The sequence below is a fragment of the Pongo abelii genome, chromosome 20 (assembly GCF_028885655.2).
Source record: "Pongo abelii isolate AG06213 chromosome 20, NHGRI_mPonAbe1-v2.0_pri, whole genome shotgun sequence".
NCBI lineage: Eukaryota > Metazoa > Chordata > Mammalia > Primates > Hominidae > Pongo > Pongo abelii.
In genome coordinates this window covers 17,116,569-17,136,297 of record NC_072005.2, presented here as the reverse complement: position 1 = coordinate 17,136,297, position 19,729 = coordinate 17,116,569, and the positions used below count along the sequence as shown (strand labels likewise).

Genomic DNA, 19,729 nt, shown 5'->3' with positions numbered 1-19,729 from the left:
ATTACAGGTGTCAGCCACTCTGCCGAGTCCCATTTTATCTTTTGTGTGCCATTGCCAGTGCCATTGTTAGGCCAACACCGTTCCACCATGTGTGCCGAGTCACAGTGAGTCCCACTCCTTCTGGTCCTGGTGCTCACCTCCAGGTACCATCAGGGAAAGTGGGATGCCTCCAGGTGCCCTCTCAACTCCCCATCTCCTTTCCTCCATCCAGAGAGAGTCCACATCTCCACCCCCAACAAGTATGAGTTCCAGTATGTGCAGCGGCCACTGCGCCTCACCCGCTTTGATGTGGCCGTGCGAGCTCACAATGATGCCCGTGTGGCCTTGTCTTCTGGGCCCCAGGACACAGCAGGCATGATTGAGATCGTCCTGGGGGGGCATCAGAACACCAGGTCGTGGATCTCCACCAGCAAGATGGGAGAGCCCGTGGCCAGTGCACACACGGCCAAGATCCTCTCCTGGGATGAATTCAGAACATTCTGGATCAGCTGGCGTGGTGGCCTTATCCAGGTATACAGCAGAACTGCCTGGGGCTTGTGGAGAAACCTCATGTTCCTCCAATATTAGCTGCTTCCTGTTTGGTGCCAGGCTCAGATCCGGGGTCGGGAGGAGCAAGGGAAACATGGGGCACCACCTCAAGTTGTTCTTAGTCTAGAGTCGCATACCAAAAAAAAAAAAAAAAACATGTAGCAAGAGCTGTGGCAGAGGAAGCACCCAGGGATCAGGGAGCAGAGAGAGGAGGTAGGGGAGAAAAGAAGAATGGACATGAGCAAGTGAAATGGGAGTTGGGGGTGTTTTCTGGGCCAAGGAAAAGAGAATATAGAAGCTAACACAGCTTCCCAACACAGGAAACTAATACTGCTTCCTAGAGGAAGAACATAAAACCAAAGTAGGTTTTGAAGTATGAATAGGAGTTCGCTAGGCAAAATGGGAGCAGAGTATGTTCTCCAGGCAGAGCAGTAGCATGTGCAAAGGTCCAGAGGTTCCAAGGAGCCCAGTGACTTTGGAACCTGCAGGTGCCATGCCTTATGTTTCTGTCAGCTGTTTAATGGATGGGGTAACCTCGTTTCTCTCACCTCTGACTCCCCGAAGACCCTTCCTTGCGCTGTGAGCATGGCTGAGGCCTCTGACCCTGGCCACAAAGCTGGTATCACTGCCACCTGAGTGCCTACTGCCTGCTTCCTGCCAGCGTCCAGCAGCCTTGGTTTCTTTTTCCAGGTTGGCCATGGTCCAGAGCCGTCCAATGAGTCTGTCATTGTGGCCTGGACCCTCCCGAGGCCACCAGAGGTCCAGTTCATTGGCTTTTCCACCGGCTGGGGCTCCATGGGTGAATTCCGAATCTGGAGGAAGATGGAGGTGGACGAGAGCTACAGCGAGGCCTTCACCTTGGGGGTCCCACACGGCGCCATCCCTGGGTCTGAGCGGGCCACCGCCTCCATCATTGGTGCGTCTGTCCCACAGCCTGGCTTGGAGAGGTCAGGGGGCAAGAACCGAGGTTGAGACTCCAGGCTTAGTCTCAAGCTGGGCTTTGATGGGGACCTGTGTCTTGGGGTGTCCACCCATACACCCACTCACCTGACAGGCAGCTTCCAGTGCCTTCTCTATGCCCATCCATGTGCTGGGTATTGAGGCAGCCCAAGAGCTGACCCCAACCCCACCATTGAGGGACTCCTAGTCCAGGTGAGATGGCAGATCCAGAGCCCCCCAAGTCTAAGCCTTATGCAGAGGTCAGGGTGGGGTGACCCCTAAGAACCTGCAGTGAACCCTGTGAGGGCAGTGGGCCAAGGACAAGATCCAAGAAAACACAAATGCCTGAATAAGTCAGCCAGATATGCGGTGCAGGATGGAGGCCTTGGGAGTCTTGGTGATGGGGCAGGCGTCTGGAGCAGTTGCTGAGTAGGGGTGAGAGGCTCTGACTAGGGACACTGGAAGCAGCTTTAGGGGGTCTGTAGGGTTGGGATGTGTATTAGTCTGTTTTCATGCTGCTGATAAAGACATACCCAAGACTGGGTAATTTATGAAGAAAAAAGAGGTTTAATTGACTCACAGTTTCACGTGGCTGGGAAGGCCTCACGATCATGGCAGAAGGTGAAAGGCACATCTTACATGGCCAGAGTGAGGATGAGAGAATGAGCCAAGTGAAAGGGGTTTCCCCTTATAAAACCATCAGATCTCGTGAGCCTTATTCACTACCGCGAGAACAGTATGGGGAAACTGCCCCCATAATTCAATTATCTCCCACCGAGTCCTTCCCACAACATGTGGGAATTATGGGAGCTACCATTCAAGACAAGATTTGGTTGGGGACACAGCCAAACCATATCAGGATGCCTCTAGTAGCCCAGGTGCTGGAGGGGAAAGTGGGGACTGTGATTGATCCAGTGCTAGGAGTCGGGCAGAAGGGTGGTGAGAGTCTGGGATGGGCCTGAGCCTGGGAGGAGAGGGTGAGAGGCCAGAAGGAGATGGACGGACCCAAATGAAGGTGTCAAGGCTCTCTCCGACATCAGAGGGTGGAGGCCCTGGGACCCAGGCAGGTAGGTGGTTGTGGCCAGATCAGAGGAATTTCAAGTTTACAATTCCTGAGGCACGAGAGCAAGTCAGAGTGGATGTGGGGCTGAGTGACTAAGACGGAACTGAAAGAGATAGGAAAAGAAGCAAAGAGGCAGGAATGGAGAGGAGGTGACGGCTGGGATCCGTGCGCCAGTGCCTTCAGTGACAGCGGGTGGAGAAGAAGCTGGGGAGCGTAGAGCATGGTGATGAGAAAGTAGCCAGGCTATTTGTGCAACAAGAGCTGTAGGGGCAATGGCAGCCTCAGTGAGACATGCAGAGAGGCTAAAGAAGGAAAGATGGGGCCAGGTGCGGTGGCTCACGCTTGTAATCCCAGCACTTTGGGAGGCCGAGGCAGGTGGATAACGAGATCAAGAGATGAAGACCATCCTGGCCAACATGGTGAAACCCCATCTTTGCTAAAAATACAAAAATTAGCTGGGCGTGGTGGCACAAGCCTGTAATCCCAGCTACTTGGGAGGCTGAGGCAGGAGAATCACTTGAACCTGGGAGACGGAGGTTGCAGTGAGCCGAGATCACGCCACTGCAGTCCAGCCTGGTGACAGAGCGAGATTCCATCTAAAAATAAATAAAATAAAATAAAGAAGGAAAGCAGGTGTGTTCAGGGGTCATTGGGGGTCCCAGGAGGGTCCATCAGCAATCTTTGAGACAAGGAAGCCAAGAAGAGGAATATGGAATGTCAAGGGGATGGGAGAACCAGAATTTTTTTTTAAAGAGAGAAAACTTTGAAAAATGCACCTCCAACTCCATACATATAGAAACTTTTTTTTAAAAATCGAAATGCTCTTGGTTAAAGAGAAAATCTGAATATTTTAGAAAGAATATTTTAGGGCCAGGTGCAGTGGATCATACCTGTTATTCCAGCACTTTGGGAGGCAGAGGCAGGTGGATCACCTGAGGTCAGGAGTTCAAGACCAGCCTGGACAACATGATGAAACCCTGTCTCTACTAAAAAATAAGAATAAAAAATTAGTCAGGTGTGGTGGCACACGCCTGTGGTCCCAGCTACTCAGGAGGCTGAGGCAGGAGAGTTGCTTGAACCTGGGAGGCAGAGGTTGCAGTGAACTGAGATTGTGCCACTGTACTCCAGCCTGGGTGATGGAGTGAGACTCCATCTCAAAAAAAAAAAAAAAAAAAAAGGCGGGGGAGCTCAGTGGCGTGGTGGCTCATGCCTGTAATCCCAGCACTTTGGGAGGCCAAGGAGGGCGGATCAGCTGAGGTCAGGAGTTCGAGACCATCCTGGCTAACATGGTGAAATCCCGTCTCTACTAAAAATACAAAAAAATTAGCTGGGCATGGTGGTGGGTGCCTGTAGTCCCAGCTACTTGGGAGGCTGAGGCAGGAGAATGGTGTGAACCTGGGAGGCGGAGCTTGCAGTGAGCTGAGATCGCACCACTGCACTCCAGCCTGGGCGACAGAGCGAGACTCCACCTCAAAAAAAAAAAAAAAAAAAAAAAAGAAAAGAAAAAGGAATATTTTAGAAAGACTAGAATGGAATGAGAATGATTGTATAGACATACCAATATTTGTAGGATGCAACCAAAGTTGTACTTAAGAGGCCAATGTATAGCCTTCAATGCACCTATTTTAAAAGCCAGGGAGGGAAAAAGCATTGAACAGAATGAAAAGCTAGAGAAAGAAAACCTGAGTTAAAACTAAAGAACACAGAAGGAGGTGTGTAAAATTGTCACCAAAGCCAGGACACCAGCTGGTCTGAGCAGGCAGAGGGTGCCAGTCCAAAGGGCAGTTGGGTGGCTGACTGGGTGACACACAGTCTCCCATCCCTGGGTAAAGCTGTCCCTGTTCTCTACTGAACTGGGACAGCCCCCAACTCAACTCTCTTCTCCTTCCCACCAGGGGATGTCATGGGGCCAACCCTGAACCACCTCAACAACCTCCTGCGGCTGCCCTTTGGCTGTGGAGAGCAGAACATGATCCACTTTGCTCCCAACGTCTTTGTCTTGAAGTATCTTCAGAAAACCCAGCAGCTCAGCCCTGAGATGGAGAGAGAGACCACCGACTACCTAGTACAAGGTATTGGGGAAAAAGTGCCTGGGTTGAGGTGGGAGCAAGGGAGGCAGGTTCAGCCTTCAGTGGAGAAGACCACGCTGGAGGTGGCCCACACACCAGGCACAGCAAATGGGAGGAAGTGGGCAAAAGAGGCCATTCAGGGTGGCCCCGATCTGGTCACTGTCAGCAGGAGCCTGATGTCTGTGGCTGTTAGGATGAGATGGTGCTGTTCAGATACGGGGAGAGGAAAAGCATCTTTTTAAAGTGTGGGTTTTTTTTTTTTACAACAATAATAATATAACAGCATTATTAAAAATAACATTTAGAAAATAAAAGAGAAGGCCAGGCACAGTGGCTGATGCCTGTAATCCCAACACTTTGGGAGACCGAGGCAGGAGGATCACTTGAGCCCAGGAGTTTGAGACAAGCCTGGGCAACAAAGCAAGACCCCGGTCTCTACAAAAAATAAAAAAATATTAGCCAGACATGGTGGCATGCACCTGTAGTCCTGGCTGCTTGGGAGGCTGAGGCAGGAGGATCGCTTGAGCCCAGGAGTTGGAGGCTGCAGTGAACTGTGATTGTGCCACTGCACTCCAGCCAGGGTGACAGAGTGAGACCCCGACTGTAAAAAATAAAAAAGAAGAAAGAAGAAGAAACAGTCAGGGGTTGCTCTAGGCTGAAAGTCTGGCATCTTGAAGGCTGATCGTGGACAGCTAGGAAGGCCAAGTCCACTGAGGCCAGGTCCTGGAGGCTCAGATTAGCACTTGTGAGGGTCTGGGAGGTAGGTGGACACCAGCTGCCCCAGGGCCAGGCACACCGTGATGGATCCATCCAGGCTCAGGTTCTTAAACACCACCCAGAGTTGAATGAGCCCTCCTCGTGAATAACAGCCTGTACCTCCAGGGGACAGCCGGACCCTGTGTGCATCCAGCTAACTCGCAGTTCAGACTCGACAAACCCCAAATCAACCCCCGCCATCTTCCCCCCAAACCCACTTGTGTTCATTTCCTAAAACTGCCACAAGAAAATGCCACAAACTGAGTGGCTTAGAATCACAGAAATGTGTCATCTCCTTATAGTTCTGGAGACCAAAAATAAAGGTGTCCGCAGAGCTGGTTCCTTCTGGTGGCTCTGAGGGAGACTGTCCCAGGCCTCTCTCCTGGCGTCTGCTGGCTCCAGGTGTTCCTTGGCTTATAGACTGATCAGCCTGCTCTGTGCCTTCACAGTCACATGGCTGTCACCTCTGTGACTAATTCTCTTTCTTTTCTTTTCTTCTTTTTTTTTTAAGAGCCAGGGTCTCGCTCTGTCATCCAGGCTGGAGTGCAATGGTGCGATCATAGCTCACTGCAGACTTGAACTCCTGGGCTCAAGTGAGCCTCCCACCTCAGCCTCCTGAGTAGCTGGGACTACAGGTGTGCACCACCATGCCCAGCCAATTCTTTGTAAAGATGGGGTTCCGCTATATTGTCCAGGCTGGTCTTGAACTCTCGGCCTCAAGTGATCCTCTCACCTCGGCCTCCCAAAATTCTGGGATTCCAGGTGCAAGCCACGGTGCCTGGCCTCTCTTTTCTCTCACAAGGACGCCTGTCATTGGATTTAGGGCCCACCCTAAATAAATCCAAGATGCTCTCATCTGGAGATCCTAACCTTAATAACATCTGTAAAGATCTTTATTTCCAGCAAGGCCCCATTTTTGGGTTCCAAGTGGATGTGAATTTGGGAGGACCCACCCAGTACAGAATTTCTTTTGTCACCTGTCCTGTCTCTGTGGACACAGCCCTGTCCTTCCTGAGGCTCAGGCCACGCACCGTGGTGCCCTCAGATTCGTCCTTCTTTCCCTCACAGCCTGTGTCTGGCTGAGTAGCTCTGCCTTCACCCCAGGAAGGCTCCCCACCTCTGTCGCTGCCACTGGGTCCAAACTCATCATCGCACACTGGGAGGGTCCCCCGTCCCCAGCTTTCTGTCCAGACCCTACGGTCCACTGGCTCTATATGTCTCCTCACACTCTTCTCCTACTCACGTGCCACCCGTGGCTCCCTATGGCCTTGCGGGAAAACCACATTCCCAGCCCAGCCTTGGAGGCCCCTATGGCCCACCGGCCTCTCACCACACCCCCTCGTTCCCTGCTCGGTTCCCTGTCCCCGGCACCTCCAGTTCTCTGAGCTTCCCAAGCTCTCGCCCCAGCAGTTGGAGCAGCCCCCACACCTGGGGACAGAGGGCGCTGCCCCAAGATGGTGGTTTTGCTGACCTCCTGGGAGTGACTGAAGGCCAGTGTGTGACCAGTAGTCACAAAGGGGCAATGTCAGTAAACAAGATGAATGAGTTGGAGGTTACAGCCACCCTAGATGTAGTGTGGGGCAGTTTCAAGGACCTCAGATGTGGTGTGGGGTAGTTCCAGGGATCCCCAATGTGATGTGGAGCAGTTTCAGGGACCCCCAATGTGGTATAGGGTAGTTTCAAGGACCCTAGATGTGGTGTGGAGCAGTTTCAGGAACTCCAGATGCGGTGTGGGGCAGTTTCAAGAACCCCAGATGTGGTGTAGGGCAGTTTCAAGAACCCTGGATGTGGTGTGGAGCAGTTTCAGGGATCCTAGATGTGGTGTGGGGCAGTTTCAGGAACCCCAGATGTGGTGTGGAGCAGGTTCAAGCACCCCAGATGTGGTATGGGGCAGTTTCAAGAACCCCAGATGTGGTGTGGAGTAGTTTCAGGGACCCCCAGATGTGGTGTGGGGCAGTTTCAAGAACCCCAGATGTGTGGAGCAGTTTCAGAGACCCCAGATGTGGTGTGGGGCAGTTTCAGGGACCTCAGATGTAGTGTGGAGCAGTTCCACGGACTCCAGATGTGGTATGAGGCAGTTTCAAGAACCCTAGATGTGATGTGGAGCAGTTTCAGGGACCCCAGATGTGCTGTGGGTGTGGGGCAGTTTCAAGAACCCCAGATGTGGTGTGGAGCAGTTTCAGGGACCCCAGATGTAGTGTGGGGCAGTTTCAGGGACCCCAGGTGTGGTGTGGAGCAGTTCCAGGGACTCTGGATGTGGTATGAGACAGTTTCAAGAACCCTAGATGTGATGTGGGGCAGTTTCAGGGACCCCAGATGTGGTGGGCTGCAGTTCCAGGGACTCCAGATGTAGTATGAGGCAGTTTCAAGAACCCCAGATGTGGTGTGGGGCAGTTTCGGGGACCCCAGATATGACACAGGGCGGTTTCAGTGAGCCCAGATGTGGTGTGGAGCAGTTTTAGGGACTCCAAATGTGGTATAAAGCAGTTTCAAGAACCCCACATGTGGTATGGGGCAGTTTCAGGGACCCCAGATGTGGGTGTATGGCAGTTTCAAGGACTCCAGATGTGATTCAAGGCAATTCCAGGGACCCCACATGTGGTGTGGCTTTGGAGATCCGGGGTGGGGGACGGCAGAGTGGTGTAGGTCCCCCGGGGTGGGCCTGGGCCAGGGCCAGGCCACTCAACAGGACAGGGTCCTCTCTGCTTGCCCCACAGGCTACCAGCGCCAGCTGACCTACAAGCGCCAGGATGGCTCCTACAGCGCATTTGGGGAGCGGGACGCATCGGGGAGCATGTGGTGAGTCTCCACCGACCCGGGCACGGCCTCTGGGGCTCCCCGCCCGACGCCACGGCCTCACATCCAATGCAGTGTGGCCAGATCACTTGGCGCCTGATCCCCGGATGACAGGGAACACAGCTAGGAAGTAAAGACTGTGGTGGTCCCAGCTCCAGGGATGGAGGCTGGGGCTTGGGGCCAGTGCAGAGCTGGTAATCGTAACTGTTCCTCTTTTTGCTGTTGTTACCACGGTGAGCAGCACCCCATGCCCTGCTCTCTGCTCCCTTGGGAGTGAGCCCTGGATGCCCTGGGCTTCCTCAGGCTCCCAGGACCCAGGAATAGCGGTGACTGGAGCAGGAGGAGATGGCAGGGCAGAGGGGTCAGAGGCCAGACCAGCACCTCGAGGCTGGGGTGTGCTGTCTGCAGGAGCAGCCTGGGATCTTGTTTCTGTGGTAACTGCAGGGAGGTGACCAGGGCAGGGAGGGCCCCTGGGAGGCCGGGCACACCTGGGTCTTGTTTTCCTGGGATCCTCAGGCTACTGCAGTTCTTGGCATCATCATGGGGTTCACCTGAGACTGTGAGTCACTTTCCAACTTCTGTGCCCATCGCCGGACTCCTTCTTGGAGACTGCCACCCTGGTAGTGCTGACAGCAGCTGTGAGTGTGGAAACTGCCCTGTCTTTAGTCCAACAGAGTGTCCACTGCACAGTTGCAGTGCCAGGATCCCAGGGAATGGGGACATGTGGCTGAGTACTTCCTGCCATGGGCAGCATCACTTACCTAGCTCCAGAGGGGCCCAGGATTGGCGACTCACCCAGCATCCCCCAGCCCCAGGAGCTCATCCACACTGTCCCAGCTCTAGTCCCAGGGCCCTGCCTTGCTGACAGCTGATAACGCAAGGCCTTAGCTAGCAGAGGCCCCGCCCACCCCAGGGACAGCTAAAGCCACTGAGTCACTCTCCAAAAGCTGGCTGAGCCCTAGCAGCCCCTAGGAGGCCTCCACCAGCCAGGATTAGCAAGTTGTGACGGATTGGACATTCTTTTTTTTTTTTTTTTGAGATGGAGTCTAACTCTGTTCCCCAGGCTGGAGTGTGGTGGCGCAATCTTGGCTCACTGCAACCTCCGTCTCCGGGGTTCAAACAACTCTCCTGCCTCAGCCTCCTGAGTAGCTGGGATTACAGGCGCGCACCACCATGCCCAGCTAATTTTTGTATTTTTGGTAGAGACAGGGTTTCACCATGTTGCCCAGGCTGGTCTCAAACTGCTGACCTCAGGTGATCCGCCTGCCTCGGCCTCCTAAAGTGCTGGGATTACAGGTGTGAGTCACGTGCCCGGCCTAGACACTCAGTGTGCACACACCTCCTCAGCATCTTCCGGGGATTAAACTCTAAGCATGAGCAAGAAAAATCAAATTTCCTTTTTTTTTTTGAGACGGGATCTCACTCTGTCGCCCAGGCTGGAGTGCGGTGGTGCCATCTCGGCTCACTGCAAGCTCCACCCCCTGGGTTCACACCATTCTCCTGCCTCAGCCTCCCGAGTAGCTGGGACTACAGGTGCCCCGCCACCACGCCCGGCTAATTTTTTTGTATTTTTAGTAGAGACGGGATTTCACCCTGTTAGCCAGGATGGTCTCGATCTCCTGACCTTGTGATCTGCCTGCCTCGGCCTCCCAAAGTGCTGGGATTACAGGTGTGAGCCACTGCGCCCAGCTGAAAAATCAAATTTCACTGTTTGCATGGAAATAGAGTAGTCAGCAGCTTCCAGGTCCCCTCTCACCTCCTGAAACATTCCTGTTGGTCTCCAAACATGGACGTTTTCCTGGGGACCTTGTAGGACAAGGAGGCAGTAAGTACAGGGCAGTGGCAGCAGCACCCACCCTGAAGCTGGACAAACCTTGGCTCTGTCTCATGTGAGCTGTGTGGCCTTAGACCCGAAGATCAACCTCTCTGAGCCTGTTTCCTTACCACACATCCCTCTCAGAACCTGGATCCATGGGATAAGCATGTGGTACACTGAGTGCAGTGCTGTCCTGTTAACGCCTCCCCTAACTACTTACCAGAGGAGTCCAAGATCCTGCCAGGGAGCCTGAAAACTTGGGATCTGCTCTAGATGGGTTCCCTTATACTCAATGCACATTCATTCATTTATTCATTCAGTGAGGTAGGCTCTGGTCTTCATCCTGGGGGAGCAAGGAACACATGGTTCCTACCTCTAGGTCCTCGCTGCCCAGTGCAGGAGAAAGACCTTGTGAGAGATGCAATAGTTATCCACTGCTGTGTAACAAGTGACCCCAAATATAGCCATTTAAAACAACAAACATGTATTATCTCTATTTATTATGTATTAATTCTTATGGATCAGGAATTCAGGAACAGCTTAGCTGGGTGTTTCTGCCTGGGTATCTTTGCTGAGGTTGCAGTCAAGGTGTTGGCTGTTGCTGTCTTCATCTGAAGGCTCAACTGGGGCTGGAAGATTTGTTTCCAAATTGGCTCCCTCACATGGCTGTTGGCTTGAGGCCTCAGTTGCTCACCACATGGACTTCTCCATAGGGGCTACTTGAGTGTTCTTAAAACATGGCGGCTGGCTTCCTCTCACAGTGAGCAATTCAAGAGAGAAAGCAGGAAGGATGCCACAGCGCCTTTTGTTACTTGGTCTTACAAGTCAGGCTGTTACTTCTGCCTCATTCTATTCTATTCCTTTTTTTTTTTTTTCTTTTTTTGAGATGGAGTCTCACCCTATCACCGAAGCTGGAGTTCAGTGGTATAATCTCGGCTCACTGCAACCTCCACCTCCTGGGTTCAAGCAATTCTCCTGCCTCAGCCTCCTGAGTAGCTGGGACTATAGGCACCCGCCACCATGCCTGGCTAATTTTTGTATTTTTAATAGAGACAGGATTTCACCATGTTGCCCAGGCTGGTCTCAAACTCCTGACCTCAGGTGATCTGCCCACCTCAGCCTCCCAAAGTGCTGGGATTACAAGTGTGAGCCACCATGCCTGGCCCACATTCTATTCTTTAGTAGTGAGTTGCTAAGTACACCCCATCTACACATGAAGGGAATCAGGCCTCCATCTCTTGAAAGGAGGATTATTAAGGCATTTGTGGATATACATTAAAATGACTATAATAGGTGTATAATTTTGTATCTACAAAACAAAGAAGTAGTGATGGAGCAGGGTAGTTTTATGGGATGGTCAGGAAAGGTCTCCTGGAGGATATGAGGGAGGAGCCATGAAAATCCAAGGGAACAGCATTCCAGGCAGAGGGAACAGCCATTGCAAAGGCCCTGAGGCAGGACCCAGCTTGACGAGGGCCACAGAAGGGAGGCTGGTGTGGCTGGAGCAGCACAGAGCCAGGAGGTTGGTGGCCCGGCATGAGGGAAGAGGGAGGGGCAGGGCCAGGTTGATCAGAGCAGGAGTCTGGATTTAGTGCTGTGTGGAAGAGGATGCCGTTAGAGGGCCGGGAGCAGAGCAGGACCAAGATCTGTGTCTCCTGGTGGGCCGTGTGTACGCACACATGTGTTGAATCACAGGTGTGATTCAACATTTGGGACGGGTTGAACATCCCAAATCGGAAAATCCAAAATTTGAACTGCTCCAACATCGAAAACATTATTATTATTATTATTGTTATTTTCATTAGAGACAGAGTCTTGCCCTGTTGCCCAGGCTGGATTGTCGTGGCTCAATCTTGGCTCACTGCAACCTCCGCCTCCTGGGTCCAAGAAATTCTTCCACCTCAGCCTCCCGAGTAGCTGAGATTACAGGCGCCCATCACCACACCCAGCAAATTTTTGTATTTTTAGTAGAGACAAGGTTTTGCCATGTTGGCTAGGCTGTTCTTGAACTCCTGACCTCCAGTGATCTGTCCGCCTTGGCCTCCCAAAGTGCTGGGATAACAGGCGTGAGCCACCGTGCCTGGGCTCCAAGATGCTTTTAGTACCAACCTGATGCTCAAGGGAAACGTTCATTGGAGCATTTCAGATTTTTTGGATTTGGGATACCCAAGTATACAGGTAGCACTCCATATCTGTGAGTTCCACAGAATTCAATCAACTACAGATCGAAACTATTCAGAAAAAAAAAAAAAAAAAAGAGTCTGGGTGTGATGGCACGTGCCTGTCATCCCAGCACTTTGGGGAAGCTGAAGCGGGAAGATTGTTTGAGGCCAGGAGTCGGCGACCAGCCTGAGAAACATGGCAAGACCTCATCTCGGCAAAAGTGTTAAAAATAAGCTGGGCGTGGTGGTACATGCCTTAGTCCCAACTACTGGGGAGGCTGAGGTGGGAGGATCGCTTGAGCCCAGAAGTTCAAGGCTGCAGTGAGCTATGATTGTGCCACTGCACTCCAGCCTGGGTGACAGAGCAAAACTCCATCTCTTAAAAAAAAAAAAGTTTTAAAAATTCCACAAAGTTCCAAAAATGAAAAGTTGAATTTGCTGCATGCTGAGTACAGTATTGAATTCATGCAAATGAAGTGACATGTGGGCATTGTATTAGGTGTTCTAAGTAACCAAGACATGCTTTAAAGTACACAGGAGGGGCCAGGCGCTGTGGCTCACGCCTGGAATGCCAGCACTTTGGGAGGCCAAGGTAGGTGGATCACCTGAGGTCAGAAGTTCGAGACCAGCCTGGCCAACATGGCGAAACCCCGTCTCTACTCAAAATACTAAAATTAGCTGGGCATGGTGGTGGACGTCTGTAGTCCCAGCTACTCGGGAGGCTGAGGCAGGAGAATTGCTTGAACCCGGAGGCAGAGATTGCAGTGAGCCAAGATTGCGCCACTGCACTCCAGCCTGGGCGACAGGGTGAGACTACGTCTCAAAAATAAAAATAAAAAATAAAGTTCACGGGAGGATGTGTGTCGGTTATATGCAACTACTACACCCTCGTATATCAGGGACTTGAGCATCAGTGGATTTCGGTATCCTTGGGGGTCCTGGAACCAGTCCCCCACAGATACCAAGGGATTCCTGTAAATGCAAATATTCCAAAATCCAAATTCAAAATCTGAAACACTTCTGGTTCCAAGCATTTCAGATAACAGATAGCCATTAGACTTTACTTTTTATTATTTGTTTTAATTAACTAATTTTTTTTTTTTTTGAGACAAGATCTCGCTCTGTTTCCTAGGCTAGAGTGCGGTGGCACTATCAGGGCTCACAGCAGCCTTGACTTCCTGGGCTCAAGCAATCCTTCCGCCTCAGCCCCGCAAGCAGCTGGGACTACAGGCGTGCACCACCATGCCCAGCTAATTTTTCTGAATTTCAGTAGAGACCAGGTCTTGCTGTGTTGCCCAAGCTGGTCTCAAGCTCCTGGCCTCAGCCGATTCTCCACCTCTGCCTCCCAAACACTGCTGGCATGAGCCATCTCGCCTGGCCATAGATCTTACTTTTTAGAAGAGTTTTAGGTTTCCAGAAAAATTGAGTAAATGGAACAGAGTTCCCATACACCTCGACCACCCATACACAGCTTCCCCTGTGATAGGCATCTTGTATTAGTGTGCTGTATTTGTTACAATTGATGGACCAGCATTAAAACGTTATGAACGAAGGCTCATAATCTACATTAGCGTTCACTCACACACTCATTTTTTATTTATTTGTTTGTTTGTTTGTTTATGAATAACAGGGTCTCGTTATGTTGCCCAGGCTGGTTTCAAACTCCTGGCCTCAACTGATCCTCCTGCCTCAGCCTCCCAAGGTGTTAGGATTACAAGTATGAGCCACCGAATCTGGCTGAGAGCTCATTTCTTTTTATCACTTGATAATATTTATCCTGTTTGCGTTTTACAGTGGAAAAGTAGAGAGCACAGTATGCTAGACTATGGGAATTCCACAGTTCCCAGCACACAGCTGGCTTGGTTCTGTCCTTGCCTCCTTTCCCTGCCGTGCCAAAAATGCATGGAGTTTCCCCCTGGTTGCAGTGTGCATAGCTGGTGATGGGGTGGGGATGAGCCTGGGAGCCATGGGGTCTCCTGGCTGATCCAGGGAACATGGGAATAGAAAGAAGAGGATGCATTTGAGGTACCTGAGAGGGAGAGTGGCCTGGACGAGCTTTGGGTATATTTCATTTTATTTTATCTATTTATTTATTTATTCTTTTTTTGTCTGAGACAGGTCTCACTCTGACACCCAGGCTAGAGTGCAGTGGTGTGATCTCAGGTCACTGCGACCTCCGCCTCCTGAGGTCAAGCAATTCTCTTGCCTCAGCCTCCCGAGTAGCTGGGATTACAGGTGCCCGCCACCATGCCTGGCTAATTTTTTTTTAATTTTTAGTGGAGATGGGGTTTCGCCATGTCAGTCAGGCTGGTCTTGAACTCCTGAATCCCAGCACTTTGGGAAGCCAAGATGGGAGGATCACTTGAGGTCAGGAGTTTGAGATCAGTCTGGCCAGCATGGTGAAACCCCATCTCTACTAAAAATACAAAAGTATTAGCTGGGCATGGTGGCAATCCCAGCTACTCAGGAGGCTGTAATCCCAGCTACTCAGGAGGCTGTAATCCCAGCTACTCAGGAGGCTGTAATCCCAGCTACTCAGGAGGCTGTAATCCCAGCTACTCAGGAGGCTGTAATCCCAGCTACTCAGGAGGCTGTAATCCCAGCTACTCAGGAGGCTGTAATCCCAGCTACTCAGGAGGCTGAGGTACGAGAATTGCTTGAACCTGAGAGGCAGAGGCTGCAGTGAGCACGGTGGCTTATGCCTGTAATCCCACCACTTTGGGAGGCCATGGGGGGAGGATCGCTGGAGGCCAGGAGTTCAAGACCTGCCTGGGCAACATAGTAAGACCTCATCCCTATAAAAAATTTTAAAAATCGCTGGATGTTGTGGCGCATGCTTGTAGTCCCAGCTACTTGGGAGGCTGAAGTGGGAGGATCACTTGAGCTGGGAGTTGTAGGCTACAGTGAGTTAGGACTGCACCACTGCACTCCAGCCTGGGTGACAGAGCAAGACCCTGTCTTGAAAAGCAAGAAAGCAAGAGAGAGAGAGAGAGAGGAAGGGAGGGAGGGAGAGAGAGAGAAGAAAGAAAATCAAGAAAGAAAACTAGGAAAGAAAAGAAACAGAGAGAGAAAAAAAGGAAGGAGAGAGAGAAAGAGAAAGAAAAAGAAAGAAAGAAAAGAGAGAAAGAGAAAGAAGAAAGAAAGAGGGAGGGAGGAAAGGAAGGAAGGCAGGCAGGCAGGCAGGCAGGCTAATGCGTCCCATTTTTGTGATTCATATAAACAGAGCCTAGAGCCACTTGATTTTGAAGACAGCTTATTCATTGATCCTGAATTTGCGAAGTTTCCTCTCCTGCCAATTCTGGTTTTCATCCCTCGTGGCCTCCTGGCTTCCATCCTGTGCTTCTCTCCTTCATTTGTTCATGCATTCATTCCCTGGCCTTGCCAGCTCTTACTCAGGGTGGCACCTGCAAAAGCAGGGCAAGGGAGATGGGGTGGATGAGGGACAGGCCACAGAGCAGAGATGTTTTTGGCTGAAAACAACAGAAAACGGGCTGGAGAGCAATTCTGAACATCAGCTCACACTGCAGGGCTGGGGAGGTGCTATGGTTGGCTAATTCAGCAGCCCCGTAGTGCACTGGGGCTCGTTTTTTTTCCTTCCATCCCTGGGTATTCCCTCCCTCAGCACATGGCTGCGCCCCTCATGGTGGCAAAATGGCTGCAGCTGCTCCCAGCATTGCATCACATGCCCATTCCAAAGGCATTCCCAGGCCCAGTAACTGGAATGCCCATGACTGGCTGGCTGGGACCACAGAGAAGCACAGATCTCCAAGGCACATGGCTGCTGGCCCCTGAATGAGATCAGGGGCCTTTTGGCAAGGACCAAGCAAGAAATGGCTGGGAGGTTGGCAACCAGAAAGGTCTTCCTCACATGGCAGGACAGTCAGGGCTAGACCAGCTCACAGAAGGGCCTTGAGTGCCGAGCAAGGAGCAGACCTGAATGTCACTAGGGTAGAGGTCCAGGTAGGAAGGAGAGAGCTCCGTCTTCAGGCCCCACTGGGTGCTGGGCAATGTGCCCCCTCCTCCACTCTGACAGCCCTGTGGAGACAGACGGGACCCCTCCCATCTTATAGATGAGGAAATGGAGGCCAGGGGTGGTGCCAGGAGCTTGCTGCAATCCCTCAGCCAGCATGTGGGGGCTGACCATTCTGCAACCCCTCAGCTGACACCCTGTCCTCTTTCAGGCTCACGGCTTTTGTCCTGAAGTCCTTCACACAGGCTCGCAGCTTTATCTTCGTGGACCCCCGGGAGCTGGCTGCCACCAAGAGCTGGATCATCCAGCAGCAGCAGGCTGATGGCTCCTTCCCAGCCGTGGGCAGGGTCCTGAACAAGGACATCCAGGTGAGTGGCCCCTTGAGCCTCCTTCCCGGGCCCCTCACCTCCTCCTGGAGCCCCAGCCCTGACCTGCCTGTTCCTACTCCCTGGAGCTGCCTGGGGGAAGTGGGGGGAAGTGGACTGTCTCCTTTGGCTTAGGGTGAGGCCTGTGAGTCCCCTTGCAGGGTGGGATCCACGGCACTGTCCCGCTGACAGCCTATGTGGTGGCTGCTCTCCTGGAAACAGGCACAGCCTCAGAGGTGAGTACAGAAGGGGTTTGGGGAGACTCGGGGCTGGGCACTGGAGGAGCAAATGGAAGGTTCCCTCCTTTATGCCAGGGTTGATTTCTTCCTCCCTGCTCTCCTTCTGCTCATTATCGAGGCTTTTTCATGCTTTTCATCAACAATGGTCACATTACATCCAGTTTCTTGTAATCTGAGCAGAGGAGAGAGAGATTCCCATGCTACTGGGGGAAATTGGGCACATGTTGGGGGCTGGGGAGGTGCCCTGAGTACAGGGCCTCCCATGACTGTCCACAACCCCCAGACTTCCTTCAGAGAATCATTTCAGGCTAGTTCAGGTTCCTGGCCAGTGACCCAAGGGTTGGCTTCAGGGAACCCTACAAAATGTTGGGCTCATGCATGTTTTTGCAGGGAAAGAGGTTAGGATATTCAGAGACAGTTGGTACTGGATGGGGCTTAGATGGCCCAAGACGCTTGAGGGCCATAGTCTCTTCTATGAGGCTTTCCTGGGGTGGGGGATGGCACAGTCTCTGCAGAGAAGGCTTCCACGATGGATCTCAGGCTTAGATGAGAAGAATCTGCCCTCCCTAATACCTACATCAATTCTATAATCTCTGATGATAAATTATGAGTTTGGGCACTTCTCAGGATTCTTGGTCTCACAATCCAGACAACTAATGGGTCTAGGGTTTGCTGCGACCTAAGACCCCTGCCATGCACAATGTCCAGAGGACTCCTTGCCCTGTGTTGTGGGCTGAATTGGTTCTCCCATGACCAAATTCTTATGCTGAATTCCTAACCCCCTGTCTTAGCTTGGGCTGCAGAAACAAAATACTGTGGAGTAAGTGGCTTCAACAATAGGCATTTATTTTGCACAGTTCTAGAGGATGGGAAGTCCAAGACCAAGGCGCAGGCAGATTTGGTTCTTGGTGAAGGCTCTCTCCCTGATTTGTTGACTGCCACCTTCTCACTGTATGTTCACATGGTGTTTCCCTAGTGTGTGCATGTGGAGAGAGAGCTCTAGTGCTCTTCCTCTTCATATAAGGAAACTAATCCTATTATTATGGAGGCCCCATCCTCATGACCTCAGTCTAAACCTAATTATCTCTCAAAGGTCCCCAGCTCCTAATACCATCATATTAGGAGTTAGAGCTTCAACATATGAATTCTGAGGAAGATCACAGGTATTCCATGACACCCTCCCATGCCTCAGAAGTCCTCCTCCACATCTCCCATGGAAGTGGTCAAATATGTCACCTCCCAAATGCATTTTTCTGGAAACTTCCCTGCCAGAGCCCTTGGCCCCCATTCTAGTTGGAATGGACAGCACCCAGGATGCTGCACAATTGCTACCCTCCTTTACTGAGAAAGGGTTTTGGGAGGCACATTTTTTGAGACATTGCATGTCTGCAAATATTCTTATTCTGGCCCTGTATGATAGCTGGGCTGGGTATAGAATTCCAGGTTGGAAATTGTTTTCCTGTAGAATAATTGATGATGTTCTGTCATCTTCTAGTTTTCAGTGTTCCACTGAGAAGTTGGATGTCATTCTGAGTACTATCCTTTGTATCTGGTTTGTTCCCTCCTCTGGAAGCTTTCCAATCTTCTCATTGTCCATATCACTATGGACAACAAGATATGTACACTTTTATGACACATATCTTGAGGTGAGGCTTTTTTTTTTTTTTCAGCTCACTGCAACCTCTGCCTCCCGGGTTCAAGTGATTCTCTTTGGCTTGGGGTGAGGCCTGTGAGTCCCCTTGCAGGATGGGATCCATGGCATGGCAGCTTCAGACTCCCGAGTAGCTGGGACTACAGGCATGTGCCACTGCATCTGGCTAATTTTCGTATTTTTAGTAGAGAACATGTTCCACCATGTTGGCCAGGCTGGTCTCAAACTCCTGACCTCAGGTGATCCTCCTGCCTTGGCCTCCCAAAGTACTGGGATTACAGGCATAAGCCACCATGCCTGGCCCTCCCTTATGTCTTCAATGAACACTCAACAGGCCCTCCACCTCCTTCCTATCCCTTGAGGTCACTTCACTTCTCCCAAGAATCTTTTTCTGCCTTCTCCATATCCTTCCGACCTATTTCTCTTCTGAACTTGAAGGCCTGCCCCGCAGGGCAGCAGTTGATTCTCCCTGGTCTTCTGAGTTCTCATCTCTTAGATCAGCAGTATCCAACCTCTTTGGCACAAGGGACCAGTTTTGTGGAAGACAATTGTTCCATGGACTGGGGAAGAGGGGGTAGTTTTGGGAGATTCAAGAGCATTACAATTATTGTGCACTTTATTTCTATTATTATTACATTATAATATATAATGAAATAATTATACAACTCACCATAATATAGAATCAGTGGGAGCCCTGAGCTTGTTTTCCTGCAACTAGACTGTCCCTTCTGGGAGTGATGGGAGACAGTGACAGATCATCAGGCATTAGATTCTCATAAGGAGTGTGCAACCAGCTGGGTGCAGTGGTTCACACCTGTAATCTCAGCACTTTGGGAGGCCAAGGCAGGCAGATCACTTGAAGTCAGGAGTTTGAGACCAGCCTGGCCAACATGATGAAACCCTGTCTCTACCAAAAATACAAAAATTAGCCGGGTGTGGTGGCATACGCCTGAAGTCCCAGCTACTTGGGAGACTGAGGCAGGAGAATCGCTTGAAGCTGGGAGGCGGAGGTTGCAGTGAGCCAAGCTCGTGCCACTGCACTCCAGCCTGGGCAACAAAGCCAGACTCTGTCTCAAAAAAAAAAAAAAGGAGTCTGCAACCTAGATCCCTCACATGCTCAACAGTTCACAATAGGGTTCATGCTCCCACGAGAATCTAATGCTGCTGATGATCTGATGGGAGGTGGAGCTCAGGTGGTAATACAAGTGATAAGGAGTGGCTGTAAATACAGATGAAGCTTCGCTGGCTCACCTGTCACTCACCTCCTGCTGTGCAGCCCCTTCCTAACAGGCCACCAACCGGTACCAGTCTGTGACCCAGAGGTTGGGGACCTGTCTTAGATCATTCCCCAAAGGAGGCAAAACCTGCTGTCTTC

General features: G+C 51.4%; 1 protein-coding gene across 6 annotated transcripts in view; it reads left to right on the top strand.

Annotated features, from left to right (window-relative positions):
* Window positions 1-19,729, top strand: part of CPAMD8 (C3 and PZP like alpha-2-macroglobulin domain containing 8) — a 138,247-nt gene that overhangs the window by 100,015 nt on the left and 18,503 nt on the right. For 5 of the 6 annotated variants that reach the window (XM_054539883.2, XM_054539886.2, XM_054539885.2 and 2 more), the window contains 6 exons: window positions 212-510; window positions 1,219-1,444; window positions 4,426-4,602; window positions 8,073-8,154; window positions 16,311-16,467; window positions 16,626-16,700. In XM_054539883.2, coding sequence (XP_054395858.2) covers window positions 212-510; window positions 1,219-1,444; window positions 4,426-4,602; window positions 8,073-8,154; window positions 16,311-16,467; window positions 16,626-16,700 — 1,016 coding nt within the window. The remainder of the gene's footprint in view (window positions 1-211; window positions 511-1,218; window positions 1,445-4,425; window positions 4,603-8,072; window positions 8,155-16,310; window positions 16,468-16,625; window positions 16,701-19,729) is intronic. The other variant, XM_054539890.2, reaches the window with a different exon arrangement.